Source organism: Moschus berezovskii, chromosome 15 (assembly GCF_049115385.1).
Source record: "Moschus berezovskii isolate FMDL1 chromosome 15, NW_MosBer_1.0, whole genome shotgun sequence".
NCBI classification, from domain to species: domain Eukaryota; kingdom Metazoa; phylum Chordata; class Mammalia; order Artiodactyla; family Moschidae; genus Moschus; species Moschus berezovskii.
In genome coordinates, this window is record NC_142474.1 from 69,786,680 (window position 1) to 69,814,364 (window position 27,685).

Below are 27,685 nucleotides of genomic sequence, written 5' to 3' on the forward strand. Positions count from 1 at the left end.
CTTAAGTAAGGGGCAGAAGAATTCCTGTTAACATAGTTTATCTTTCCTCTACTAGAGGTTTTCATGTTGAAAACTCAAGTACAGATTTTGGTTACATGCTGTCTTTAAAAGAATATCTGCTTAACGTTAATCCATTACCTGAATCTGGAATCTACTAAACCCAATTGTCATATTGAGTCACCTGGAGAGAGTTTAATGGAAAAGCAAGGCAGTAAATTAGTGCCATATGATTAGCTTGAGAAATACTAAGTTTGTTTATCCAAGGCCCCCTCAGAAGAATAGACTGTATTTTTAAGATATGACTTGTTTTCCATATCTGCTGAAGGCTTGTTGCTACTTAACTGGACATTTAATTTTCCACTTATTCATTTTCCCCCTTACAGACAGCTCAATGGCTATTCAATATGTGCATAATACAGAGAAAAATAATCATAGGAAAGGGACACAGAGAATGTCATAATTAAACTGTGCATTTGCAAAATACACTCAATAAACCCAAAACATCTTGATTGCTATAATCAGGTAGATTAGGTTTTCAGCAAATACTTCTTAAAACAGAGGTTTATCTAGAGTCAGAAGCAGACAGGCAGCTCCCTGTATGACCTTATAACACAAAATTAGCTACATTTTCCTCCAGTTATTTTTTTTTAATCAAATATAAAGAGAAATCAAAATGTAAATCTATAGATTTGTGAAACATGAGGGCATTTTCCACAACCTTCTAGAACAGGTTTATTTTTTCCTCATCTGAACTCTCATTAACAAAAGCCACTGTGCCTACCAATGACAAACACAGAAATTTATTGCCTCAAAAATGTGGTTCAAACTTTTACAGTTTGGTGGTTGGAGTTCAGAGCAAATTCAGTTGCAGGGGGGTCACTGGAAGTAAAAGAATAGGTGGGAGAAGGGCGTTCGGACAAGTTAAAAAACACTCACAGTCTTTATAAAGAGAAAAATATTGCCAAAATACAAGAGATGATGATCAAAAGGGATTTAAACCAATTACTGGGATGAAATACCCATGCTATAAGATAGAGTCAGTGACTTCAAATCCTCTTACTCCTTCTCTACTTTATGGTGTTTGAAGTTTATATGCAAAATATTTCTCTCTGATCCCCATCTAACTAATGGGCTCATTGAGAGGACTGGTGATTCTGCTGACTTACTGAACAGTGACCTGCAGAGAAAAAGCAAAAGACAAGGAAAGCAATTTTATGGAAACAAACAAAAAAATTAACTAGAGATTTAAAGCTTAATATAGCTTTATCCTCCAGAGAGCTCGGCCTGATTGCAGACAGAGCTTAAAAGCAGGATTCAAAAGCACAACACGCTAGTTTCGTTATGAGAGCTCTGCCCAAGATATGTTCAATAAATGGAAAACTGCCTTTGCGGCCTGCCTTTCGTAATGAGAGAAGACAGGAAGGCAAATACTAGTTTGGGAAGCAGGGAAACAGCTTTCCTCTCCAACTCAGTCACTGGTTTTTTAATTTTAAACAAAAATCCAAGTCCTCAGGAGCTGTTTTCCTCCAACACACTCACCCCTCTTTCAAAGACGAAAACAATGACACTTCCCTTCCTTTCCTTCAGAAATATTAATCGAGCAAATGATGTATTACATAGCAGTCTTCCTTCCTGGTCCTTCCTGTCTGTCATCACCAGTGCCAGGGGCTTGGAGGTAAAATCTGTGTCCTGCTCCAGGAGGGGACAGTTGGGGGCTGGGGAGGCGAACAAAGCCAGGGAGCTGGGAAGGAGCCTGATTAGATCTGGAGCAGGGCAGGCACCAGAGGGTTGCCCAGCAATTGGGAAGAAGTCATAAATGAAATTAAAGTCTTTAAGAAAGAAATTCTGCTTCAAACCACGTCTCTCTCCAGTGGTCTTCTCTTGTATAATTCCAGCTCTTTGACAAGAGGAACTGACACTTTCGATTGAGTGATTTAAGGGCAATTTATTGTGAAGTGGTAATTTATTAAGTAAGGTTCAAGAGTGGAGAGCGCTCCCTGCACCAGGAACGGACGCAAGTCACCCTCCAGTGCTCCCGACGCTGGACTTCTGGGCAGCAACGCTGGGGCACAGAAACCCTCACCAAACTCCTAATTCCTGGACACTTGTGCCCCAACCCCCTCAGCCCCACTCCAGCTGCATAAGTGGAAGTAAGTCTTTAAAATGTCAATTCCCAGACATCATATCCTGGTAATCTAGATTCCGAGTAAGCTGTAACTGATTGATCTCTCGGAAGAGCTTTACAACGCTGGAGAAGCCAGGAAAGCTGTGGTCCTTCATTTGGCCTGGTGCCCGTTCTTAATCCCAAATCTCTTCAAAAATGCTATTTGTGTTCTGCAATGATGGTGATGAATGACCGTCACAGTGGAGGCAAACAGGTACCCGTCAGAGGCAGGAACTGTGGGCTTCTGTGAGATACTAAATCTCTCTGCTTGGCACGATCATGCATGTGTTCAACTTAGCCTTCAATCTGTGAGCGAGCTTTATTTTTGTCTAATGCTGTGTGCTCAGTGGCGTTTGACTCCGTGACCCCATGCACTATGTAGCTCACTAGGCTCCTCTGTCCGTGGAATTTTCCAGGCATGAGTATTGGAGGGGGTCGCCATTTCCTACTCCAAGGGATCTTCCTGAGCCACGGATTGAACTCACAAATCTTGCATCCCCTGCATTGGCAGGTGGATTCTTTACTACTGTACCACCTGGCCACATCCTAAAGAAGAGGGCAAATTTTTTGAAGATTTTTTGAGTCTTTATTGAATTTGTTACAACACTGCTTCTGTTTCATGTTTTTTGGTTTTTTGGCCACGAGGTATGTGGGATCTCATCTCCTTAACCAGAGAGCAAACCCATACCCTCTTTGCACTGGAAGGCAGAGTCTTAACCACTGGACTGTCAGGGAAGTTCCAGGACAGTTTTGTGTGATAAAGACAGCAACACTGGATACAGACCAGAGGCACCCGGAGTCAGGCTATCTTTCTCCAGAAGTCACTTTGTGACTCTCGGGCTTTGGGCAATCAATGACCCGGGCTGCCTTCTTTCCTCAGATTCCTATAATCCTTGTCGGGCAGATTCTTCAAGATCCTCTTTCTTTCCCTCCCTTGGTCTCACTTCCTCATCTGGGCCCATGCTCCAAAGAGATGAGTTCCGGCAACAGACTGATCAGCTTCCGGGCCATCATAAAGGTCGGGTGGGTAAGAGTGCTGGGTCTTCCTTGGAAGGTGAAGGACGCTCTGCTTCTTCCATGTAGCCAAAGTCAAAAGGTGTTCTTGGGTCTGAGACAGCCCAGTCATCCCCCCCTTACTCCTCGTACCCTTTCTCTTTTTCCCAGCGATGAAGGCCAAGTACAGCTTAGGTCAGCTCAGTGCACAGCATCTGGGAAAACACATCCTCTCTTGCTGCTTCCTCTGTTTCAGTTTCCCTGCTGCTGGTCAGGCTGCCTTGGCTCTGAAAGATCCAGAACTCAGCAGGGCATACATGGGCCACTGACTGACGATGGACTGTGGGCCACATCTCTGTTTTTGTAAGTAGAGTTTTGTTGGAATACCGCCATGCCCATTCATTTCTATATTGTCTCTGGCTGCTTTTGTGCTACCATGGCAGAGCTGAATAGTTGTGACAGAGACCATATGGTTTGTCAGCAAAGCCAAAAATATTGGTTAACTGACCCGTTGCAAAAAAAAAAAAAAAAAGTTTACCAACACTTAGTTTCAGTTCAGTTCAGTTCAGTTCAGTCACTCAGTCCTGTTCGACTCTCTGCGACCCCATGAATCACAGCACGCCAGGCCTCCCTGTCCATCACCAACTCCCGGAGTTCACTCAAACTCATGTCCACAGAGCTGGTGATGCCATCCAGCCATCTCATTCTCTGTCGTCCCCTTCTCCTGCCGCCCCCAACCTTTCCCAGCGTCAGAGTCTTTTCCAGTGAGTCAACTCGTCGCATGAGGTTTTAGAAAAGGCAGAGGAACCAGAGATCAAATTGCCAACATCCGCTGGATCATGGAGAAAGCAAGAGAGTTCCAGAAAAACATCTATTTCTGCTTCATTGACTATGCCAAAGCCTTTGACTGTGTGGATCACAATAAACTGTGGAAAATTCTGAAAGAGATGGGAATAGCAGACCACCTGACCTGCCTCTCGAGAAACCTGTATGCAGGTCAGGAAGCAACAGTCAGAACTGTACATGGAACAACAGACTGGTTCCAAATAGGAAAAGGAGTTCAGACTGAACTGAACTGAAACCAAGTGTTAAATAAGCAAGGTGACAATATACAGCCTTGATGTACTCCTTTTCCTATTTGGAACCAGTCTGTTGTTCCATGTACAGTTCTGACTGTTGCTTCCTGACCTGCATACAGGTTTCTCGAGAGGCAGGTCAGGTGGTCTGCTATTCCCATCTCTTTCAGAATTTTCCAGAGTTTATTGTGATCCACACAGTCAAAGGCTTTGGAAGAAACTAGATAATATCAGGGGGAAATTGAGTATTCTGTGTAGTCCAAACCAGTTCATTAGAGTTTTACAGATATATATTTATAAAGGGGTTTTGGGCCAATGCTACATTTAATTATAAACTATTGTTTTTGCTTCAATTTGTTATTGTTTCTCTCAGGCCACGAGGGTCTGAATTTGGCAGAATTGGCAGTAGGGGAGGCTGACTAAGTATTATAGAATGTTCCAGCTCCCCTCTCTCACCCCTAGGATTCCCAAACAAACAGCTTTTAAAATCCTTGGTTGGGAAACTGAGGGGCCCCCATCTTGGCCTCTCCATCCTCAGTCCCTGTGGAAACCTGCCCATGAGAAGTAGCTGTCATCTACATCAGGACCCAAATATCCCTCCATTCCTTGAGCACAATGCCATTTAACAGTGCCCAATCTTACTTCCCATCTGTGTGTAAAAGAACCACAATTGTTATGTCATTGAAATGTACAGATTTCATAAATACCCACCATAGTGGGCCTCAGTGTTGAAGTTCACCTAATTTAAAAATAGGCAGAGAATCTGAAAAGACATTTTTTCCAAAGAAGACATACAAATGGCCCACAGGCATATAAAAAGGTGCTCAGTGTCATTATTTATCAGGGAAATGCCCATCAAAACCACAGTGCAGTATCCCCTCCCATCTATGAGAATGGCTGTTATCAGAAAGACCATAAATAAAAAGTGTTGGCAAGGATGTGGAGAAAAGGAAATCCCTGTACACTACTGGTATAAATGAAAATACTATTGGTGGCCATTACGGAGAACAGTACGGAGCTTCTTCAGAAAATAAAAAAAATCGAACTACCACATAATCCAGCAATTCCACTCCTGGGTATTTATCTGGAGAAAATAAAAACACTTAATTCAGAAGGGTATACGCACCCCCATAACATGGCAACTTTATTTAAAACAGCCAAGATATGGTAACTATCGAAGCATGCATCAGTAGATGGATGGATAAGAAGATGTGGCATGTATGTACAACACAATATTTTCAGCCATAAAGAAGAATAAAATCTTGCCACATGCAACACCATGAGTGTAACCTGAAGGCATTACACTAAGTGAAATAAGTTAGACAGAGAAAGACAAATACTGTATTATCTTACTTATATGTAGAATCTTAAAAAAAAAACCAAAAAAACCCACCCCCTCTACCAACTCGAATTGGCTCATAGATGTAGAGACGAGAGTGGTGGTTGTCAGAGGTGGGGAGTTAGGGGTTGGGCCAAATAGATGAAGGTCAAAAAATACAAACTTCTAATTATAAAGTGAGTAAGTCATGAGAATGAAATGTACAGCATGGTGACTAGAGCTAATAATACTATATTGCATAGTTGAAAGCTACTAAGAAAGTAAATCTTAAAAATTCTCATCATAGGAAAAAAAATTTTGTAACTATGTATGGTGATACATGTTAGCTAGATTTACTGTGGTGATCATTTTGAAGTCTTTACAAACAGTGAATCATTCAGTTCAGTTCAGGTTAGTTGCTCAGTTGTGTCCAACTCTTTGTGACCCCATGAATCACAGCACGCCAGGCCTCCCTGTCCATCACCAGCTCCCGGAGTTCACTCAAACTCATGTCCATCGAATTGGTGATGCCATCCATCCATCTCATTCTCTGTCATCCCCTTCTCCTCCCGCCCCCAATCCCTCCTAGCATCAGAGTCTTTTCCAGGGAGTCAACTCGTCACATGAGGTGGCCAAAGTATTGGAGTTTCAGCTTTAGCATCAGTCCTTCCAATGAACACCCAGGACTGATCTCCTTTAGAATGGACTGGTTGGATCTCCTAGCAGTCCAAGGGACTCTCAAGAGTCTTCTCCAGCACCACAGTTCAAAAGCATCAATTCTTTGGCAATCAGCTTTTTCACAGTCCAACTTTCACATCCATATATGACAATGGGAAAAACCATGGCCTTGACTAGACGGACCTTTGTTGGCAAAGTAATGTCTCTGCTTTTTAATATGCTATCTAGGTTGGTCATAACTTTCCTTCCAAGAAGTAAGCGTCTTTTAATTTCCTGGCTGCAATCAGCATCCACAGTGATTTTGGAGCCCAAAAAAATAAAGTCTGACACTGTTTCCACTGTTTCCCCATCTATTTCCCATGAAGTGATGGGAACAGATGCCATGATCTTTGTTTTCTGAATGTTGAGTGAATCATTATGTGGTACCAAAAACTGACATAAGGTTATATGTCAATTGTATCTGTCCCCCCAAAGCTCACATATTCCAAATAGTCATTTAAACTATATCTCTATAGAGTGATGACTAAATGTTAAGGAAGTTCTAATGAGGCAACTGGACAAAGTGAGCAGGGTTATCAGGCAAAGCTGCCTCCAGAAGCTCAGGTTAGAACAAACTTTTTAAGCATATGTATTTTCATGGAGAAGATGGAAAGAATACTCCAGCTTTTGGGTACTCAATAATCATTGTTATGGTCAATAATGACAATAATGATGGTGGGAAAAAATGTCATGTGTAAAGGCTCAGAAGCAGCACTGTGTTCCATTTGGAAATACCAAACTTAAATGAGGGCAACATTTTTCTGTTTACAAAATCTTTCACTTACGCACCAGGAAACATGATAAAATGTAGAAAATTGCCGTTTCTAGGGGCCTTTTCCAATTCTTTCTGGCTTAGACATTTGTGTCTCTATAAGATTGAAAAACTAGTGCAATGAAAAACAAAATGGCGTGCCAAAGCCATGGGTAACCGAAACACCTGCAACCCGGACTGATTGTAATACTGAGCCCCGTAGGACTGGTCCTATGACTGCTAATGTCAATACGTGTCAGCAAAACTCATTCCCGGAACAGCTGATTTACATTATAGCCCTAGTTCGAGACAGAACATCTGAAACCAGGTTTGTAGTTTAGTCCATCAACTCTATAGAAGGACTGGGAATAAAAGAGGCTTGAAAGAAAATGAGGATCAATAGCAAGAGAATTGCTTTGCTGCGAGAAAAACTCGTCAGTGTAGGGAAAGGATGCATCATGTGGCTCAGAGATAGGACTCAGGGTCCTGGCAGGGAGGGTGCTTCTTTGTTCTCACACTGATCATGTAATTTTATAGATGGGATCCCTGGATATAATCTGGTTCAATCTCTCATCTTACAAATCAGGAATGTGCAGATGTCTGTTCAAATCCTGGCTGGGTGAAACGCCATGTCGGGTGATGTTAAGAATGCAAGTGGATGAATAGGGTGTGGACCTTATCTATCTCTTGAGAGTTTACAGTCTAGGAATTAAACTAAGATATACATAAACCTTACAAAGTAGGAAATTTGAACTTGCACTGGAGCATCTAAGGCTTAGATTCAGTGCTATGAGCATTGAGGGGAAGAAAACCTTCTTTCCTGATGGCTACCTTCTTTCCTGTGGGATGTAAAGGCAAGGAGAGATGGTTACTGAGCTGTCCTTCGAGGAACTTGTTGCTTTGTTGCTAAGCCAAGTCTGACTCTTTTGCAACCCCGTGGACTGTAGCCCCCAGTCCATGGGATTTTCCAGACAAGAATACTGGAGTGGGTTGCCATTTCCCGGCCCAGGGATCAAACCTGTGTCTCCTCCAATTAGAGGCAGATTCTTCACCACTGAGCCAACTGGAAAGCCTTTGGAGGAAATGGGGAAGAATCAGATCTGGGTCAGGAAGATTTTCTAACACAAAAGTAATTAGTTGATCTCTTGATCTCTTGAGGTGCCTTCTGTTGCACCAAAACAGAGAGGGGAGGTAAACACAGGGCCTCCATGTGGGAGCAGACATGACACCCTCACACTGAGTCCTCTCCTTACACGATGACCCACAGCACCAGTCCCCAACCTTTTTGGCACAAGGGACCAGTTTCATGGAAGACAATTCTCCCATGGACTGGTGGTGGTGGTGCTGGGGGCAAGTTGGTTTCAGGATAATTCAAGTGCATTACATTTGTTGTGCACTTTATTTTTGTTTATCATTACACTGTGATAGACAATGAAATAATTACACAACTCAGCATGATGCTGCCACTGATCTGACAGGAGACAGAGCTCAGGCAGTAATGCAAGGTTGGGAAGCAGCTGGAAATACAGATGAAGCTTCCCTCGCTGGCCTGCCACTCACCGCCTGCTGTGCGGCCCAGTTCCTAACAGGCCGTGGTCCCTGGTACCAGTTTGTGGCCCAGGGGTTGAGGACCCCTGATCTACAGAATATGATGCTAGTATTCAGGAACAGTTGAATCTTAACACATATTTGGGGAGTGTAGAGATCCACTTCCAAAATTGAATAAAAGCGGCAGGTGATCCTCTTCCATTTGGGGAAAATAGCTTCTCTGTGGGGCTTCCGGTGGCTCAGACGGTAAAGAGTTTGCCTGCAGTGTGAGAGACCCGGGTTTGATTCCGAGGTTGGGAAGATCCCCTGGAGAAGGAAATGGCAACCCACTCCAGTATTCTTCTCTGTGGTCTCTGACCTTAGGGAGACATTCCCCCATGGCGGGGGAGTTTTTCTTTTGTTTCTCCTAACAGAGATTTCACAGGATTGGGATATGTTGGATTTGTCCTTGATACTCTGCTGGTCCAACCCACTGGAGAAACAGACCCACTCAGGAGGGGGAGTAAAGTAATTGTCACGTGAATATTTTTCTGCTGATTACTGGAGTCAATGGACTGGAAACAATACCTGAGGGTGACTGAGCATCTGGGATTTTTGAGGGCTGGAATGAGAGGTAAAAACCATGCCGGTAACATTCCAACCTATGGATGACAGGATTTTTCTACATTTTTATGTGATCTTATAATACCCTTTGTCATTATTAGTTATGTTACCTGCTACGTTAGTCATGTTTTGTGAAAAATAGTAGATTATTCTGTTATAATAAATTATTTAAAAGGCCCGGGTCTTGTGTTCACTTTTATAAACATGTAATTCACTCTATCTAGAGAATTATTACTGGATGTAACTCTTGCTTTTCATAGCCTACTCTCCCCCTGCTCTGCAAAGACTTTAAATACCCAGTAGTAAGTGGGTCATGATTCTTCAAACTTTCCAGTGGGAAAAAAGAATGACGGGGTGCAAATTTTTCCCTTCGAGGGCACAGGGAAGGCAGCATGCTTCATCAAGTTGCCAGTGGACCAAGGAAAGGTGCCAGACAGTACATGGAATCATTTTTCAAGTGCTCTGGCCCAGAGTTACCAAAACCTGGAGTCCACAGTGCGGCAAATAGGAGCAGCAGCACTGCCACCTATGTCATAGAGTTGTTGCAAAGATTAAGTGAGATATTAAACAAGGAGCTCTTAGCATAAAGCCTGGCACATAGAAACTATCAATAATTCTTCTGTCATCCTGGAAGAAGACTAATAATCCCTGATCTTTGGGTGGCCAACCTGCTCTCATTGGACACCAAGAGAGTTCCCTATAACCTCTCCCCAATCCAAGCACTCCAAAATGTCATGTAATATGAGATGAAGAGTATCTACACATGGCATTCATTCAAAATCACACTGCATGCTTTCCTCTTGAGTTTGGAATTCATCTTGGGAGATTTATCAGGCATGTGAAAGAGAAATATCTCCTAAATGAGCTGGAGAAAGGAACGAAACAGAAAGAAACGAGGCCAAGCAGTGACTTAAAACATGTCAGGATTTGGTCTATTTTTTTTTCCATCAACATGTGCTGTTCTCATTAATGGGAGTTTCTCACACACTCAGTAAGGGAACAGGCAACAGTGTCTTTTGTTATAGCCTGAAGGCTCGTCCAAACATTTAAGGGATGTGCGAGCCATAAATTTCCTCCAGACTGTAATCATCTTTGCAAGATCAAGTGCTCATGACTGAAAACATCGCTGACCTGTGAAATATCACCAAGGCTCTTCATTTTTTTCCCCAATAATGAGGTTAGTTTATGGCATGTACTTTGTCATATGAGATTTGAAAACATCCTTCCAACTATCTATCAAAACCGCTTGTATTTTTGTTGCTGTTGTTGTTGTTGGTCAAGTCATTACCCAAGATGATAGATGAAAGGTAAGCTATGGCCCTTGGGCCAAATACCACCTACTTCCTGTTTTTATAAATAAAGTTTTATTGATTCACATTCAAGCCTAGTTATTTACATACTTCCTTTGGCTACTTTCAAGTTTTGATGGCAGAACTAAGGAGCTGCAACAGAGATTGTGTGGCCACCAAAACCTGACCCTTGTACTATCTGACCTTTTATAAAAGTTTGCCAACCCTTGATCGAGATCATTGTTCTGTGTAGAAGAAATTCTGGTTGAATTTATCTGGTTCTCAGAGAATTTAAAAATTTTCCATATTATTAAATCCAGACACTTGGCTAATTGCAACAGAAGGGAGGAAGTGAAGAAAGAATCAGTAAACTCTGAGTTAGAAGACACTCATCCATTTATTCATTCCACAAGACACCACCACCACCAACCCAGGGAAACTCTGGAGTATGAACAAAATACATAAAGCCTCTGGCCTCACAGAGTATAAAGTCAATGAGGGAGATAAACAGAGCCCACGTCACTCATTCATTCATTCTTTTCAAAACAATACTTATTAATTTATTTGGCTGTGCTGAGTCTTAGTTCCAGCACCTGGGATCTTCAGTTTTCATTGCAGCATGCCAGATCTTTAGTTGCAGCATGTGGGATCTAGTTCCCTGACCAGGAATCAAACCTGGGCCCCCTGCATTGGCAGGGTGGAGTCTTAGCCACTGGACCACCAGGAAAGTCCCTGTTCATTCCTTCTTCACTCATTCATTCTCTGTAATGTGCCTGGAAATATTTTAGGCATCAGTTAACCATACCAAAGATAGATTCTAACAGTGGAGAGAAATGATAAATAAGCACATACGAAAACAGCAGGTACCGATATGTGCTACAGTGAGGGTATTAGTTTAACCACACAAAACTGAAAGTTTTATAGGTCTACAGTGGCTGAATGTTGGCAGTTTTCTATGGGTCAGCCTACCAGTGAGAAGTGCTGAAGAGTCATTTTCAGATGGCTTTAAATTAAGGGGTCTGGGAGGGAGAGATAAGTTAGGAGTTTGGGATTATTATATACACTATGATATAACAGATAAACAGCAAGGTCCTACTGTATACCACAGGGAACTATACTCAATGTATTATAAAAACCTATAATGGAAAAGAACCTGGAAAAGAATACACATGTGCGCGCACACACACACACACACACATAACTGAATCACTTTGCTGGTGTACAATTGAAACTAACACTAATTGTAAATTAACTATACTTCAATTAAAAAAATATTGAGGAATCAAGGAAGGCTTCACTGAGGAGGTGACATCTGAGCTAAGACTTGAATAACAGCAGCATCCTGCCCAGTGAAGTGAGGGAGATTTCCAGGCAGGGAGCGGGAGAGCTCCTTGCAAATACCCTACAGCCAAAATAAGCTTGGTTCATTGGAGGAAAAGAAAGAAGACCAGAGGGGCTGAAGTAAGGTGGGATCTGGGGAAAGACGGAGGAGCTATGGTTGAAGAGATAGTCAAGGGTAAGGTCAGATGAGGTCTTGTGGGTTAGGATAAGGAGCTTGGCTTTTATTTGAAGAATAACCAGGAAGCTTTTAAAAGGAAAGTCACATGATCTGCTTTATGGCTTTCAAGTGTTTTCATTCCTCTTCTGTGAAAAGTAGCCTATGATAGCAAGAATTGAAGCAGGGAGATTTAGGAGATAGTATGGAGTTCTGAGCACAGTAAGATCACAGCAAGGAAAGGTGGGGCGAGAAAAGTGGGGAGGCAGGAGATGTTTAGGAGCTGAAATCCGTGGAGCTGGTGATAGTTTGGATGTAATTAGGAGGAAAAATGAGGGATGAGGGAGCCTGCCAACTTTCCAATTTGAGTACCTGGCTGGATACCTACTTGCTATGATTCTAAGCCTGAGAACACCAGAAAAGAACCAGGACATGGGGGAGATTATAGGTACCGTTTTCAGCCTGTTGAACTTGAGTCATCTTTATGACTTGTTTTCCCTCAGGTGGTATTGATGATCATGAAATCTTATATGAATCAAACTGGCAGGGCTGTTTTATTCTCTTAATCATACATCTACTACTTTGTCATTTTCTTTTTCTTCTTCTATGTACCTTTGCTTTTATTTTTTGACTTAGCTGATTTTGAGTCTCTTGAGTGAAGCCTTTGTGTTTGTGTTTTCCCAGTGGTCAAGAGGGGAGTGTTACAGTTGCAAATTGTTGGCATGAATGTTGGTGGAAGTCGTTTCTTTTAAGCCACACAGGAATTAAAACAGCCAACAGCAGGATTCCCAACCTGGATATATATATATATATATATTTTTTTTTTTTTTTTCCATCTGACAAAATGAACCTAGGAGGGAGTGAGGCCAGATATACAGTGCCTGAAAAAGGTTTATGACCTGAACTGGTATCCCACCCACAGATCATATCTTATAACACTAAACTGGGGTGTAAGCAGATTCAAAAAATGTGCCTTGCAATCACTTTTCAAGAGCAGTGGGTTTGGCAGAACTCCAGGCTGTATACCTGGAAAATATTCCAGGTTAGGCAGGTCTGAAAGTCTTTCCATGTTATAGATCAAGCATTCTACTCACCTATTAATCAGACAAGGGCAGTAGCAGTATTGTAATAGGATCCCTCACCTCTGGATGTGTAAAGCATTTTACTGACGTAACTCATATCACGTATAACCCTGTATACCATTAGCATGCACATCCTCAGTCTCCTGCTAGATTATCCCATTTATAAAGTCATGCTGTATCTCTGCTTCTCCTGCATACACAGGCTCATCTCAGAGATATCATGGGTTTGATTCCAGACCCCTGCAGTAAAGTGAAAATCACAATTAAGTGAGTCACACACGTTTATTGGTTTCCCAGTGCAAATAATAGTTATATTTAAACCATAGTCTATCAAGGGTGAAATAGCATTATGTCTAAAAATTGTATGTGTGTGTGTGCTCAGTCACTCAGTTGTGTCTGACTTTTTGCGGCTCCATGGACTGGAGCCCACCAGGCTCCTTTGTCCATGAGATTCTCCAGGCAAGAATACTGGAGTGGATTGCCATTTCTTTCTCCAGGAGATCTTCCCATTCCAGGGATTGAACTCACGTGTCTTGTGTCTCCTGCACTGGCAGGTGGATTCTTTACCACTGAGCCACCTGGGAAGCCCATTAATTTAAAAATATTTTATTGCTAAAAATTGCTAACCATCATCTGAGCCTTCAGCGAGTCATGCATGATCTTTTTGCAAAAGTGACCTTAAAGATCACTGACCACAGATCACCAGAAGAAGTATAATAATGATGAAAAAATTGAAATATTCAGAGAACTACCAAAATGGGATACTGAGACAAGAAGTGACCAAACGTTGCTGGAAAAATGGTGCCAAAAGACTTGCTCATTGCAGGGCTGCTCCAAACCTTCAGTCTGTAATAAACGCAATATATGCAAAGCACAATAAACTGGAGTATTAGAACAAGGCATGCCTGTAATGGATGGAGCCTTAGTGTTGGTGAGTGAATGGCTCTATGAATCAGAATTAGCCAAAATGATTCCTGATTATAAACAATTAAGGAATTTAAAATGTAACTCTTAAATACTACCTAGTTTATAATAACTTATCATGGGAAAGAATCACACACAGTTGAAACGAAGATGGAACAACACTTGCCAAGGAGAGGTGTGGACAGAATGAACGTGGTGCACCAGAGGTCAATCCAAAGATCCTTCTCTTCCCCAGGTCTTCTCAGTCCCAGTCTGTGGAGCTTTACTTACTGTAGCCATAAATAAACTTCACGTATGTTAGAGACACACTGAGGGGAAAGTCAACATTACCACTGGTTTTCAGGTGCTTTAAGACTAGGGGTCATCATCTAAAAAAGCCTTTGGCATCACCGACTCAATAGACCTGAGTCTGAGTAAATTCCGGGAGTTGGTGATGGACAGGGAGGCCTGGCATGCTGCAGTCCACGTGGTCGCAAAGAGTTGGACACGACTGAGCGACTGAACGGAACTGAACTGGATCTTACATATGCTTGGAGCTGGGGCCCATCTTGTCCATTTGTGCAATGATATTAATAAGTTAATCACCCAAAACAATTTTTTAAAAAGCACCCTTAAGAAATATTTCAATATTAGAAGTAGGTTACTAATACAATTAAAGAAAAGGAGAATGAAATTTATTGTAATAGCTGCATCATGAGGACATTTACAGAAGTACTTTAGCATCTCTCAATTAAAAGTAAAAGTTAATCCGACAAATAGAAGAAAATATCACTGACAGACCCATAAAACACTCGTGTTTTTTAATCTAGGAATCCTGGGAATTATTTAATGAAAGCAGAAAGGTATATGCACAAAGATACCACTGAATCGCTCATATAAATCAAGGACTGGAAACGGTCTAAACTTTCAATCAACAGGGTAATTTAGTAAAAACAATGTACAAATCAACATCATTTATACCCATTAAAATTTTGATTATGAAGGGGAGGAAGAAACTTGGAAATGGATTTGATATTTAACTGCAAAGAGAGCAGATTATAAAATGACACATTCTATATGATATGTATACACACCAGCTGATACAAAGAACTGACTCACTGGAAAAGACCCTGATGCCGGGAAAGATTGAAGGCAGGAGAAGGGGACGACAGAGGACAAGATGGTTGGATGGCATCACCAACTCAATGGACATGAGTTGGAGCAAGCTCTGGGAGTTGGTGATGGACAGGGAGGCCTGGTGTGCTGCAGTCCATGGGCTCACAAAGAGTCGGATATGACCGAGACACTGAACTGACTGACTGATACATGTGACGTTCTAGAGAGCAAGGTACAAAAATTTTTAAAAAGAAAATTATTGAGATAAATAATAGCCAATTTTTCATTTATTTGCTCTTTTGTATCATGTGGTTGCTTTTATTTTTTAAATATTTATTTATTTGGCTGGAACAGGTCTTAGTTGCGTCACACGGAATCCTTAGTTGCAGCACTCAGAATCTTCAGTTGCCGCACTCAGGATCTCTTTAGTTGCAACATGCGAACTCTTAGTTGCAGCATGTGGGATCTAATTCCCCCATCAGGGATCGAACTCCAGCCCCCCTGCATTGGGAGTTCAGAGTCTTCGCCACTGGACCACCAGCAAAGTCCCTCATCTGGTTGCTTTTAAAAATAATAAAATTAGTTTATTGCATCACTATTAACAATAGCCAAGACAGGGAAAAAACCTAAATGTCCATCAACAGTTGAATGGATAAAGAAGCTGTGGTACATATATACAATGGAATACTCAGCCATCAAAAACAATGAAATAATGCCATTTTCAGCAACAAGAATGGACCTAGAGATTATTATACTAAGTGAAGTCAGAAAGAGAAAGACAAATACCATATTTGGAATCTACAATATGACGCAAATGAACTGATCTATGAAACAGAAACAGACTCAAATAGAGAACAGGCTTGTGGTTGCCAAGGAGGGAGACGGGGATTGGGAGTTTGGGATTAGTACAGTAGATGCAACCTACATAGGATGGCTAAACAACAAGGTCCTACTGTATAACATAGGAAACTATATTCTGTATCCTGTGATAAACCATAATGGAAAAGAACATGAAAAAGAATGTATATATATAACCAAATTACTCTGCTATACAATAGAAATTAACACAACACTGTAAATCAACTACACTTCAATAAAATTAGGCAGAGTTCATGAGAGAACTAATAGCCAATTAATACAAGATGTCAGGAAAAAGACGTGCCTTATTTGGGACTTGATTTAGTTCCAATGGAATCATGTTTGGGAGTAGACACCAGGCACAACACGTCATCGTGTTGAACCAATTTTCATAAAAACTCATCCATTTAACATTTTTTATTTTTTAAAAACTGCCCAAAGTTCTTTTGGCTGGGAAATACCCTTTAGTGTTAAGTTAAACTAGTAAGGAATTGTGAGCTCTAACGAAGGAGTCAGTGTAGACTTAAGTGGAGGAAATGCATGAACTTTTGCCGCTTTGAAGTCCTTGGGTTCTCATTTTTCTGGGTCTCTGAATCATGAAGTAGTCAGAGTTCATCTTTTCAGGAGCATTCGGAGAAAGAGCTCCTTTCAGGAACTCCACTCATTAGGTTCAAAAGTAAGCCGAGTTTTCATAGCACTGGCTTTTCCAAATTAGACCTGGGGGTGGGGAGGAGAGGTCATAGGAGGAAACCGCATTTCCATGGGCTCTCTTCCTAGAGGAGCAGCAATAGTTTTCTGGAAAGTTCGCTGTTTTATCTGAAGTCCCAGAAAGTTTGCCACTTCTCTGAAGGATTCAGTGCCCCATGAAACGCAATGACAAGGATAACTCAGCCAACGTCAAGAATCATTTCACGAAGACAAACTCATTAAAACACGCCGCCTTCCCCTCGGGGGTGAAACTGAGGACTTCTCACGCCCCTCTTTCCGCGTCTGCTGGAGGTGGATGCCAAATCACCCCGAAGCACCCCAGCCCCGAGCAGACCCGCGGCCCCCGCCTCGCACCGCCGGCGCAGCGCAGCGCCCCAGCGCCGTAATTGGGGTGGCGGGGCGAGGGGAGGAACTTGGCCGTGAACGGAAACAGCGACGCGAGAGAAAGGAAAGCAGGCCTACCTTAAAACTTTCCAGTCTTTGAGTGGATCCAAATCAGAGATTAAAGAGACCATTGTCTAGCGGGTGGCCGAGGCAGGTCCAGTCCGGAGCGGAGGGGGCGCGGGGAGGGAAGGGGAAAGGAGGCGGCCGCCAGCTGCTCGGCTCAGGCCCGGAGCCACGGGGCGCCGCGCGGCTCTTCCTCCTTCTAGGATTGATAAGCACTTGTCCTGGCTTTTCTCCACCGCCCCCCCCAAATCAATCTTGCGCTATATTACTTCCCACCCCTGCTCATTTCTCCACACCACCTTTTAAAGCCCTTGTAATCTGCTCCAACTGATCACATTTGACCTTTTTGTAGCCCACTTTATTCCAAGCACAGCTCTCAGTTAAATCTCTCTTTATTAACACCGTCCTTCTTGGCTTGCTTTTGGAACAAACACAGATCAAGCCTGAAGCCTCCAGACTTTACCAGCAATCATTTACAGATTACTGCAAGCTGCAGCTTTCTCCTCCTCTGGGGCATCCTCCTGCCTCTGAGATTTTGCTTTCATATTTCTGTCAGAAAACCGGTTAGGTTTCTTTCTTTTTTTTTTTTGTGGTGGCTTGGGTTCTGGGACACCAGCGTTGGGCTTACAGCTTCCCTCAGAGGCTGTAACTACATGACTGTTAGGATTTGTTTTTTAGAAATAATTTGGAACCAGGCTGCTTAACAAGCTAGAATTTACTGTGTGTTTTCTGGCAGAGAATTTGCTACACTGCTTTTCTTTCCCCCCACCTCCTTTCTTTCTTTTTCGTGTTTTAAAATAACATGAAGAGGGGGAAATGTAGAATCTTTCTAAGCATTAAGAGAAAAGGGCGTGGGCTTTCCTCCCTCAACTTGTATATCTTTTGTCCTTTATTTAAAACTGAACATCCTTTCAATAATCATCTGAAACTGTGCACAGCAGATGTTTTAAAAAAAAAATCCAGAGCAGAAATGCTTTCCTCTAGACTGGTCTGTGTGCTCATGTGGGCTGTTTGTGAGCATGCGGGTTTCTAATTTTCGTCAGCACTGTCTCTTAGCATGTTTTCTGCTTTCCTAGGTTCTAGCTAAGGCTCCACTTCTGAAGCCCCTCCCCCAGCCTGTCCTCCCAGGATCCTGGCATTGACCTTGAAATCCCCTGGCATAGTGGTCTCCATGACTTCTCTGGTTATTCAGATTTTCCTATACCTGCATGCCACGCGAACTTTACTTGATTCTTGATCCTCTCTCTTTCTATCCATTTCCTCCTTTCCCTACCCTTATTTTAAAAGGTAAGTTTAAGATCATCACCAGACATGGAAGATCAGCCTCCCTGGTCTAACAAAACAATGATTATTGCGCCTGGACACATGGCCAGTTCTAGGTCTTTTTGTCTTGGTTGAAAAGAGTGTGGAGAGTGTTAAGGGGTGTTAAGGACACACTGGCACCAACCAAGAGTTTCCCCACAAGAAGAGTTCAGACTTAAAAAGAATGCAGTGCCATTCAACGTTCTGCATTGACCTTACTACCTAAAATGGTCAGCCATGAGGATGGGTTCCAGTTTCTTGCCTTTAGGCTGAACTTATCAAGAAAAAGAATCTCTGTAGGGAAAGATGTGGTGACAGCTGTTGGCAGTGTTCTGCTTTTATTGTCAGGAAGTTCTTCCAGTTAACTCAAAATGCCCCTCACAGCATTTTAAATCCGTTCCCTGTTACCCTTTTCTCTAAGGACACCCCTCTATCTGAGAATACGCAGCAAACCCTCAGCTTTCCCATTTACAGTCATACATGCTTTCCTTAATGGCTGTAAATGACTCTCTTTAGAAATATGACTATCTTTATGCTAAACTGAAAGAGAATTTCATACCTTTTATAAAACCCCCTGCCTCTCTGAAGCTTCATGCTTCTTCCTGGGCTGTCTTTGCTGTCCCACTGTGGATCTTGGGTCACAGCAGAGTAATGTGTAAACATTTACAGAACACTTGTAATCCTCAAGTACTTCACCAAATGTGGGTGATAATAATAGCATTTGTCGGGTGTGTACCTCCAAAGGGTTCCAAATGCTTAGGTAATTAATAAGATGTTTCTCCATTTAGAAAGTTAGCAGGAGAAAACAAAAGATTATAATGAAATCGCTTCTGTGACTACAACGACATCATCCTTATATATTAACCCATCTCTCTGCCACTGAGATTCAGGTCTTGGGGAGAAGGGGGAATGGGTCCTTAACACTTGGAGTTCAGGGTTTATGGGTGACAGGTGGAGGGACTTGGTTTTTGGCCAAAGGATGAAAGGACAAGAGCGTGTTCCTCGATTATGAAATCATGTTTTAAGGCAATCGTCCTTCCAAAAAACTTTTAAAGGCAGTTCCTTTGGATGAAACCCCTGCCCCAAGCCCAAGTGCAGAAAAAGATTCTAGTGAAAGTTTATTACTGGGAACTGTTCTAATTTCTTTAATTATGTTAGCTCATTTAGTCCTCATGACTAACTTGTTTATGAGGTAAGTTACCAGAAGCACCCCCATTTTGTTAATGTAGGTGAGGACATTCCAGCATGAAAATTTGGGCTCCCAGGGCTAGATCTCAGCAGGGGGAGGGGTGGTACCCAGAAGCCACACATTGGACCCCACGGGAGTGGCCACACCAGGCATTCCCTCCCTCCCTCAGGGAGGAATACAAAAGCAGGGTGCATCTGTATTGGGGTGGGACTTGGACTGCAAGGAGATCCAACCAGTCCATTCTAAAGGAGATCAATCCTGGGTGTTCATTGGAAGGACTGATGCTAAAGCTGAAACTCCAATACTTTGGCCACCTCATGCGACGAGTTGACTCAGTGGAAAAGAGTCTGATGCTGGGAGGGATTGGGGGCGGGAGGATAAGGGGACAACAGAGAAAGAGATGGCTGGATGGCATCACCGACTCGATGGACATGAGTTTGAGTGACCTCCGGGAGTTGGTGATGGACAGGGAGGCCTGGCGTGCTGTGATTCATGGGGTCGCAAAGAGTCGGACACGACTGAGCAACTGAACTGAACTGAACTGAGGGTTGGGATCAGGTTAGGGGTGGATAAGAGATGGTTTGCATGAGGTTCCTGCTTCCTCTCCTAAGGCGCCCTAGGAAACCCTAGCGTTTAGGAGAACAGGCTTTCAAATCCACTTCCTGAAAGTGTTTGGTGATAGGCCATCTTTGAAGGGCTGAATTGAGTCCAAAGTGGGCTGAAGATTTTGCTCTTCTCTTTCTTAATTTTGAGGAACAAGTGTTTTCTTACATATACTGGAGATTAATTCCATACTTTATATATGCAGATTTTCCTTCTTCCTCTCTCCCCTAAGTAGTCCATTCCTGATTCTGAACAGCTTCACATCAAATAGATCCATTTCCTACTAAGAAAAAGGCCATCAGAAAAATTCACTCACCTTCAACTATTGATGCTTTTGAACTGTGGTGCTGGAGAAGACTCTTGAGAGTCCCTTGGACTGCAAGGAGATCCAACCAGTCCATTCTAAAGGAGATCAGTCCTGGGTGTTCATTGGAAGGACTGACACTAAAGCTGAAACTCCAATACTTTGGCCGCCTCATGCGTCTAGTTGACTCACTAGAAAAGAGTCTGATGCTAGGAAGAATTGGGGGTGGGAGGAGACAGGGACGACGGAGAATGAGATGGCTGGATGGCATCACCGACTCGATGGACATGAGTTTGAGTGAATTCCGGGAGTTGGTGATGGACAGGGAGGCCTGGCGAGCCGTGATTCATGGGGTTGCAAAGAGTCGGACACGACTGAGTGACTGAACTGAACTGAACTCAGCTATTAGGAAACCCAGTAAGAATGAAGAAAGAAACAAAATACTGCCCTGTTCAAAACTTAGCCAACTATTCATCTTTCAGTTCAGTTCAGTTCAGTCGCTCAGTCTTGTCCGACTCTTTGCGACCCCATGAATCACGGCTCGCCAGGCCTCCCTGTCCATCACCAACTCCTGGAGTTCATTCAAACTCATGTCCATCGAGTCGGTGATGCCATCCAGCCATCTCATTCTCTGTCGTCCCCGTCTCCTCCTGCCCCCAGTGCCTCCCAGCATCAGAGTCTTTTCCAGTGAGTCAGCTCGTCGCATGAGGTGGCCAAAGTATTGGAGTTTCAGCTTTAGCATCAGTCCTTCCAGTGAACACCCAGGATTGATCTCCTTTAGAATGCACTGATTGGATCTCCTTGTAGTAGCTCAGGAAAATCAATGATAAACTTCTTATATGTAAAACTCAGAGGTGAAATTTAGTGTAGAGAAATCTGGCCCCCAAATATAATTTTCTTCCATGTCACTGAATGAATTACAGGGTTTAATTCTGTGTTCTTTTTCTCATATTTTGATTAATTGATATCTTTAAAAATGAAATTGTTTTATTATTGCTTATAATGACTTTTCAATAGTTGGCTCTTCTGAATTGTCCCTGAATTGTTAAAAAACAATGTCATCCATTTAATTTCCAAAAACATGTTTTTTTAAAAAGTATCTTTGATATTAATTTCTCTTTTGATATTAATTTCTCACTTAAATGCTTTCTACTCTGCAGTCACCCTCTGTGTTTTTTCAGTCTTCTAACTTTATTGAAGCTTTCAGTGGCTAAGTCAAAGATGTCTCTTTGTAAATGTCATGTTGCACTTGAAAATATGCGAGTTATTTTCAAATATCTTTTGATATTGATTTCTAACATAATTCCACAGGGATTAGAGAACATACTCTGTATGATTTTAAAATCTTTAGACCATGAAATTTTTGCACCTGAATATGTTCCAGTATCTCCTAGTTTATATTCTATGGGAACTTTAATAGAATTTGTGTCCTACTGTTGTGTTAAAATTGTATAAATCTTAATTATGTTGAATTGGTTCAGGTGCTTTTCAGGTCTACTATATCCTAGTTTTCTGTGTATTCATTCTATTAATTTTTGAGAGTTTGATATTGAAACTCCAGCTAAAAATCTTAATTTATTATCTACTTAAAAATAATTATGATATATAGTGGGACTATATGTAACTTTGTTCTGTATTTTCCAAGTGTCCTGTAAATGTGTTATATTTTCATAATTTAAAAAATAAGAAAGAGAAAATCAAAAGACCTCAGTTTACTTTTGTGTAAAATGGTGATGATAAAACTCGTCTTAATTATCTCAGGACATTATTTAAGGATAATGTATCTGAAAGTGCTTCAAAGAGGTTCAATTCAGTTCATTTCAGTCGCTCAGTCGTGTCAGACTCTGCGACCCCATGAATCACAGCACGCCAGGCCTCCCTGTCCATCACCAACTCCCGGAGTTCACTCAAACTCATGTCCATTGAGTCGGTGATGCCATCCAGCCATCTCATTCTCTGTCGTCCCCTTCTCCTCCCGCCCCCAATCCTTCCCAGCATCAGAGTCTTTTCCAGTGAGTCAACTCATTGCATGAGGTGGCCAAATTATTGGAGTTTCAGCTTTAGCATCAGGCTATAAATACTGTACTCTAAACTTTGAGAATAAGATAAATCATGTCATGAAAATGTACCTTTCCAAAAAAAGAGACTGGTCATCCATATAAAGCAACATTCATGAATTGTCCCACTATTACCAGTGACAAGACTCATAATTCTCCTTTTCATATAAGTAAACTTTCTATGTCTTTCCCTCTTCCCAGGCACAGAAACCAAAACCAAAATCCAAATGCAAACAAAAAACAACCCCCCTCTTTGGACCTCTTGCATCCAAACAAACAAAACCTCAGGCCCCAAACCTTATGAGCCTGTGGCTTTCACAAGTATGGGGGTTAGAGTCACCTGGGAAGCTAATGGAAACACAGAATTTCAGTGAAGAGACAAGAGCAGGAGCCAAGGAAACTGCATTTCATACCAGACTTAGACAGGGAATGCTGATGGAGAGTTAGCAAATAGAAAACTTGGTGGCTCAGTGGTAAAGAATCTGTCTGCCAATGCAGGAGATGCAGGAGACACGGGTTTGATCCCTGGATTGGAAAGATCCCCTTGGAGGAGGAAACGACACCCCACTCCACAATTGATAGGCTGAGCACGCACTCAAGTAGAAAATTTGCCCTGGTCCTTTAGCATCCTGGGTGGCTTTTCACATGTTGAGAACCATGTCACTGAAGCCAAAGGTGACGATCTATGGAAGCTCGTCTCATAGAGAAACAACAAGCCCTTGGGTGTGAAGTAGCCAAAGAAAGAAAACAAGCCTCCATCAGCTAGAAGTTAGACCAACCACTAAACAAAGCTTTAGAAAGACAGATATGATGTCTTGGGAAATTTATCTCCCAACAAAATGTCCTGATAGTTAGGAATTAAAAAAATAAAACAAACCTTAGCCTTGCTAAGGGGAAAAAAATAACATTTTATGTCCTTTTTCTCATTCTGTGTTTGTCTCTAATTTCTGATTCCTAGGAATCTGATTATTCTAATTTTTAAAATTTTATTTTAGAAAATCTTGCTTGAAGCTTAATCAGTCCTAATTCTATTACTTCCCAATAAAGGTTCTTTTCCCTTCTGCTTGTTTCAGATTTTTCTTTTTCATATTTGCCAGCTCTTTTCTTTTCCTCAAGTGGGTAAGTTTTTTCTCTCCCTTTAAGAAACTGAAATGACTGATTGGAAATACATTCTACTTCTGCAGAAGAAGCTTCCCTGGTCTTGGTGATGGGACAGAGTTGTAAAGCTGGCAGATGGAACGAACTCAGAAACTCCAGCTCTTGTTCTTGACCCTGGAAATCGGATCCAACTCTGCATTGTTTTCATAGCAGTGATGATAGACAAGGGTCGCCAGATAAATTCAGCACGCTCTGTTGAAGCCATATTTCAGAGACACGAGGAGGAAATTTTTGTATAAGTATGCCCCCTCCAAATATTGCATGGGAGACACATATATGAAAAAATTATTTGCTTTTTTATCTGTACTGACACTATAAGTCCTGTATTTTTATTTGCTAAATCTGACAAGCCTATGCTAGACTGACTTTTAAATAAAAAGAGTATTATCGCTGTGATGATTATTTTTCATTTATGGAGGTATGTAAAGGCACCCTGATGTTACTAGTTGTGTTGGGGATCAGAATAGGCCTCCCCAAAATGGGCCACTTCAGTGTGTGGATTATTTTGAGTTACAGGGAATCAAGACCCCCCCCTCCCCCTCCCCCGGCAAGGGCTAGAAAGACATTAGTGGTTTAGTCACTAGGTTGTGTCCGACGCTTTCGACCCCATGGACTATACCCTGCCAGGATCCCCTATCCATGGGATTCTCCAGGCAAGAATACGGAGTGGGTTGCTATTTCCTTCTCCAGGGGATCTTTCTGACCCAGGGATAGAAACCAGGTCTCTTGAATTGCAGGCACATTCTTTATTGCTGAACCACCAGGGAAGCCCAAGGAGACACTACTACCCCTCCTTCAACTTCATAGAAGAACTTAAATTAGCTTTTTCCTAGAAAAGTAGTTATTAGCAGAGAGATGTTTCCTCTAAGTGGCCTCATCTACATGACAGGACAAACATCTCATTACCAGACACATGCTCTTGTCATCATCCTGTGAATGACTCTCCCATCTTTGTTCCTTGAAAGCCCCAGGGCCCATCCCATTCCTCAGATCAGGATGGCACATATGCCTCAATTTACCTTTCTGTCTCTGACCTTCTCATGTACATGTGATTCCCCTACATGTGAAATTAAACTCTATCGTCTCCTGTTAACCTGTTTCGTGTTAATTCAATTCTTGGACCAGCCGGAAGAACCTGGCAGGGTAGAGGAAAGTTTTTTCCCTCCCTGACAATCAGGCATCAAAATGCATTTACTGAAATCTTAAATCATCTTCTGAAATCATCTTTACTGTCTTAGGTGTTATAAGCCAAACATAAAAAGTCCCACTTGAGCTTTCTTTTTCAACAAAGCAGTGATATGATGAAAGAATGCCTATATCTTGTAATAGTGGAAATTAGAAAACGCCAGGCAGCCTTCTTAAGACTGGCAAGTTGAATGCATTTTTAAGTGTTGGTAACATTGATATGTTCAGAAGCACCAAAGCTGACATTTTGTTAAATTTGGGAACACCTCTGTATTGTATCTATCTCATACAGAGTGACTTCACTGATAACACAGCTGCTGTGTCCTCTTGTTTTTGCGCCAAATAAGCATCAACTCCTATTGTGTAAAGTCTGAACCTGAAATAGTTAACCATTAATCTTCAGTTACATAAAATGTGTCTTGTACATATCCTCACATTAACAAGGTCTACAGAGACCAACTTCCAAAGATGGCAGGATTTCTCTCTCTCTCTCTTTTTTAAACAAACGAATATACTTTAATGGAATTTCAAGTGCTTTCCTGTTTGGCTCCCAACACCTGATACAATAAAAGCCTATGAACAAAGATATGTATTTTGGTGCTTCGTCAGTGATTGGAGAATTGCTATTATGGAATACGCACAAAAAATGGTTATTATGGCAACTAAAAACATTCTAAAGTGTCTCTGAAGAGACAGCTACAAAACCTGCTAAGGAGAGGGAAAGACAGAATGTGTTATTCAGGGTCTACATGTGTACCGAATATTTCTAACGATGCAAAAACCCTCTTAACAATTGGGAAGGAATGCTTTTTCTCATTTGGAGTCTTAGTCAGCTGAACAGGAGGGCAAAATGGATTAAAGCAGGAGGAGAGGAGGGCTGAGTCTCTGCCAGGCATATTTTAAAAGTGAGAAAGGAAGAGAGGAGAGGAAACCAACACGCAGCCAGCAGCTTTTCATGCCGTTCAAAGGAATCACAGGCCAAATTTGGTACATACAGAGGGAAAAAAAAAAATTGAGCTTTAACTCCTGTCCTGCCACAGAAGACGCGATTTTTAAAGCTGTATAATGTCCTTCTTTTAATTTCCAGTCTGCTTTGTTAGCACTCCCAGCTCCCAGCAAGAGGGACAAAGGGATGCCCAGAAAAAAGATGTATTGTTCAGATGGTCCCTGTAGCCCAGGCCAGGAAATAAAACCTGCACCGCTGACGCTAGTTTTTTTTGTTGTTTGTTTGCTTTTGTTTTTTCTTTCAGTGGCAATTTTAGATTTCTCTGGTGTTTGTGTGCTTCAGGACAGGACTCCTCACTGCTTTCTAAGGGGGAAAGCTGAGTTTTAGAGGAAAGTTAAACATGATTGTCAAGTTTCTGGTCAATGAAACAATGTCAACATCTGCTTATAAAAGACTGCCTAACCAGAAATTCTGCCCAGGAATCATTCAGAGAAAAGGATAAGCTGACTCTTCTTATCCTCAAAGACAAAACCAGCAGACCTAAGTGGAATTACATGGTGCAATGAATTTACTTGAAGTTACAGATTTAAATACCTAATAACTTGTTAATTTAATTCAAAGTAGTAACTGCGAACAAACAAAAATATTGATTGATAATTGATTATATAAAGTGTTTCCCAGGTGGTGCTAGTGGTAAAGAATCCACCTGCCAGTGCAGGAGATGCAAGAAACCCAGGTTCAATCTCTTAGTTGACGCAATCCCCTGGAGGAGGAAATGGCAACTCACTCCAGTATTCTTGCCTGAGAAATCCCATACACAGAGGAGCCTAGTGATCTATGGTCCATGGGGTCCCATAGAATCAGACACGACTGAGCTACTGGGCATGCACAGCACATAAAGTGTTTATTTGGCAATCAAATGATCCATTAGGCAGTGCTTTTCACCATGCTGGAGGACTGTGTTCTTTCTTTTTCTTTTTAAAATTTTCAATATGTTGTAGACCAATATTTTTGTAAGATACAAAAAAATTGAATTACTAGAAACTAAAGTAAATTCAAAGTATGAACCAAATTTTTTAAATCATTGGATTAATAGATATAAAAATACTCTGTAAAATTGCTGAACATGTCCCAGCTCTTATTCCTAATTATTAAAAAACGAGCAATCCAGAGACCCGCATTGGTTTATGCTTTTCACACTCTGAGTAATGCTGTGAAAAGAATTCAACAACAATAAAAAACAAATTCTAGAGATTTTGAAAAAATAGTTTTAGGATCTGTATTGAACCAAGCCATATGTGACCTAAGGTGAAAGAAATTATATTCATTTATATTGTTGATAAAAAGAAAATGTATTCTAGTGAAACATGAAAAATGACAATCAATTAACTAAATAGCCAGCTGATACCAGATATCCTTAAAGTCACCATCCGATGAGAAATTTAAAAATCATTTATAATTACACTCATGCTTTAAAAAAAGTGGGACTCGAGTTCATTGAAAATAATTCTTTGTTGATTGGGAAGTTTGGAAATTAGTCCTTACCTGTGACACATCTCCAATTGTTCCTCTAATTCCTATTTTACTGTACATTAGCAAAAGGAAAACAAAACACTATTAATTTGCCACAATTTAAAATATCTCAATATATGAAAATCCAGACGTATTCCCCCACAGATCATTTAGATTATAAAATATTTTGAAGGTTTCCTAAAATAGTTCATTTCCCCTAGTGTACTTGAGCAGTGTTTTAAATCACTAAACAGTTGTCACAGTTATAATAGAAGGACCTAGAAGTGAAAATGGAAAAGACTATTGATTTAACAAACCCATAGCACTTACTATGTCCCAGCCACTGTTTTAAAGGTTTTAC

At 41.5% G+C, this 27,685-nt stretch overlaps 1 protein-coding gene across 6 annotated transcripts in view; it reads right to left on the bottom strand.

The window, feature by feature from the left end:
• The window catches only part of CELF2 (CUGBP Elav-like family member 2), a 577,777-nt gene extending 560,456 nt beyond the window's left edge, over window positions 1-17,321 (bottom strand). The window contains exon 1 of one of the 6 annotated variants that reach the window (XM_088844190.1): window positions 17,084-17,321. In XM_088844190.1, the coding sequence (XP_088700316.1) occupies window positions 17,084-17,136 (53 nt within the window). In that variant the 5' untranslated portion in view covers window positions 17,137-17,321. The remainder of the gene's footprint in view (window positions 1-17,083) is intronic. The other 5 variants (XM_088844197.1, XM_055427360.2, XM_088844198.1 and 2 more) reach the window with 5 other exon arrangements.
• Window positions 17,322-27,685: the final 10,364 nt, after the last annotated feature.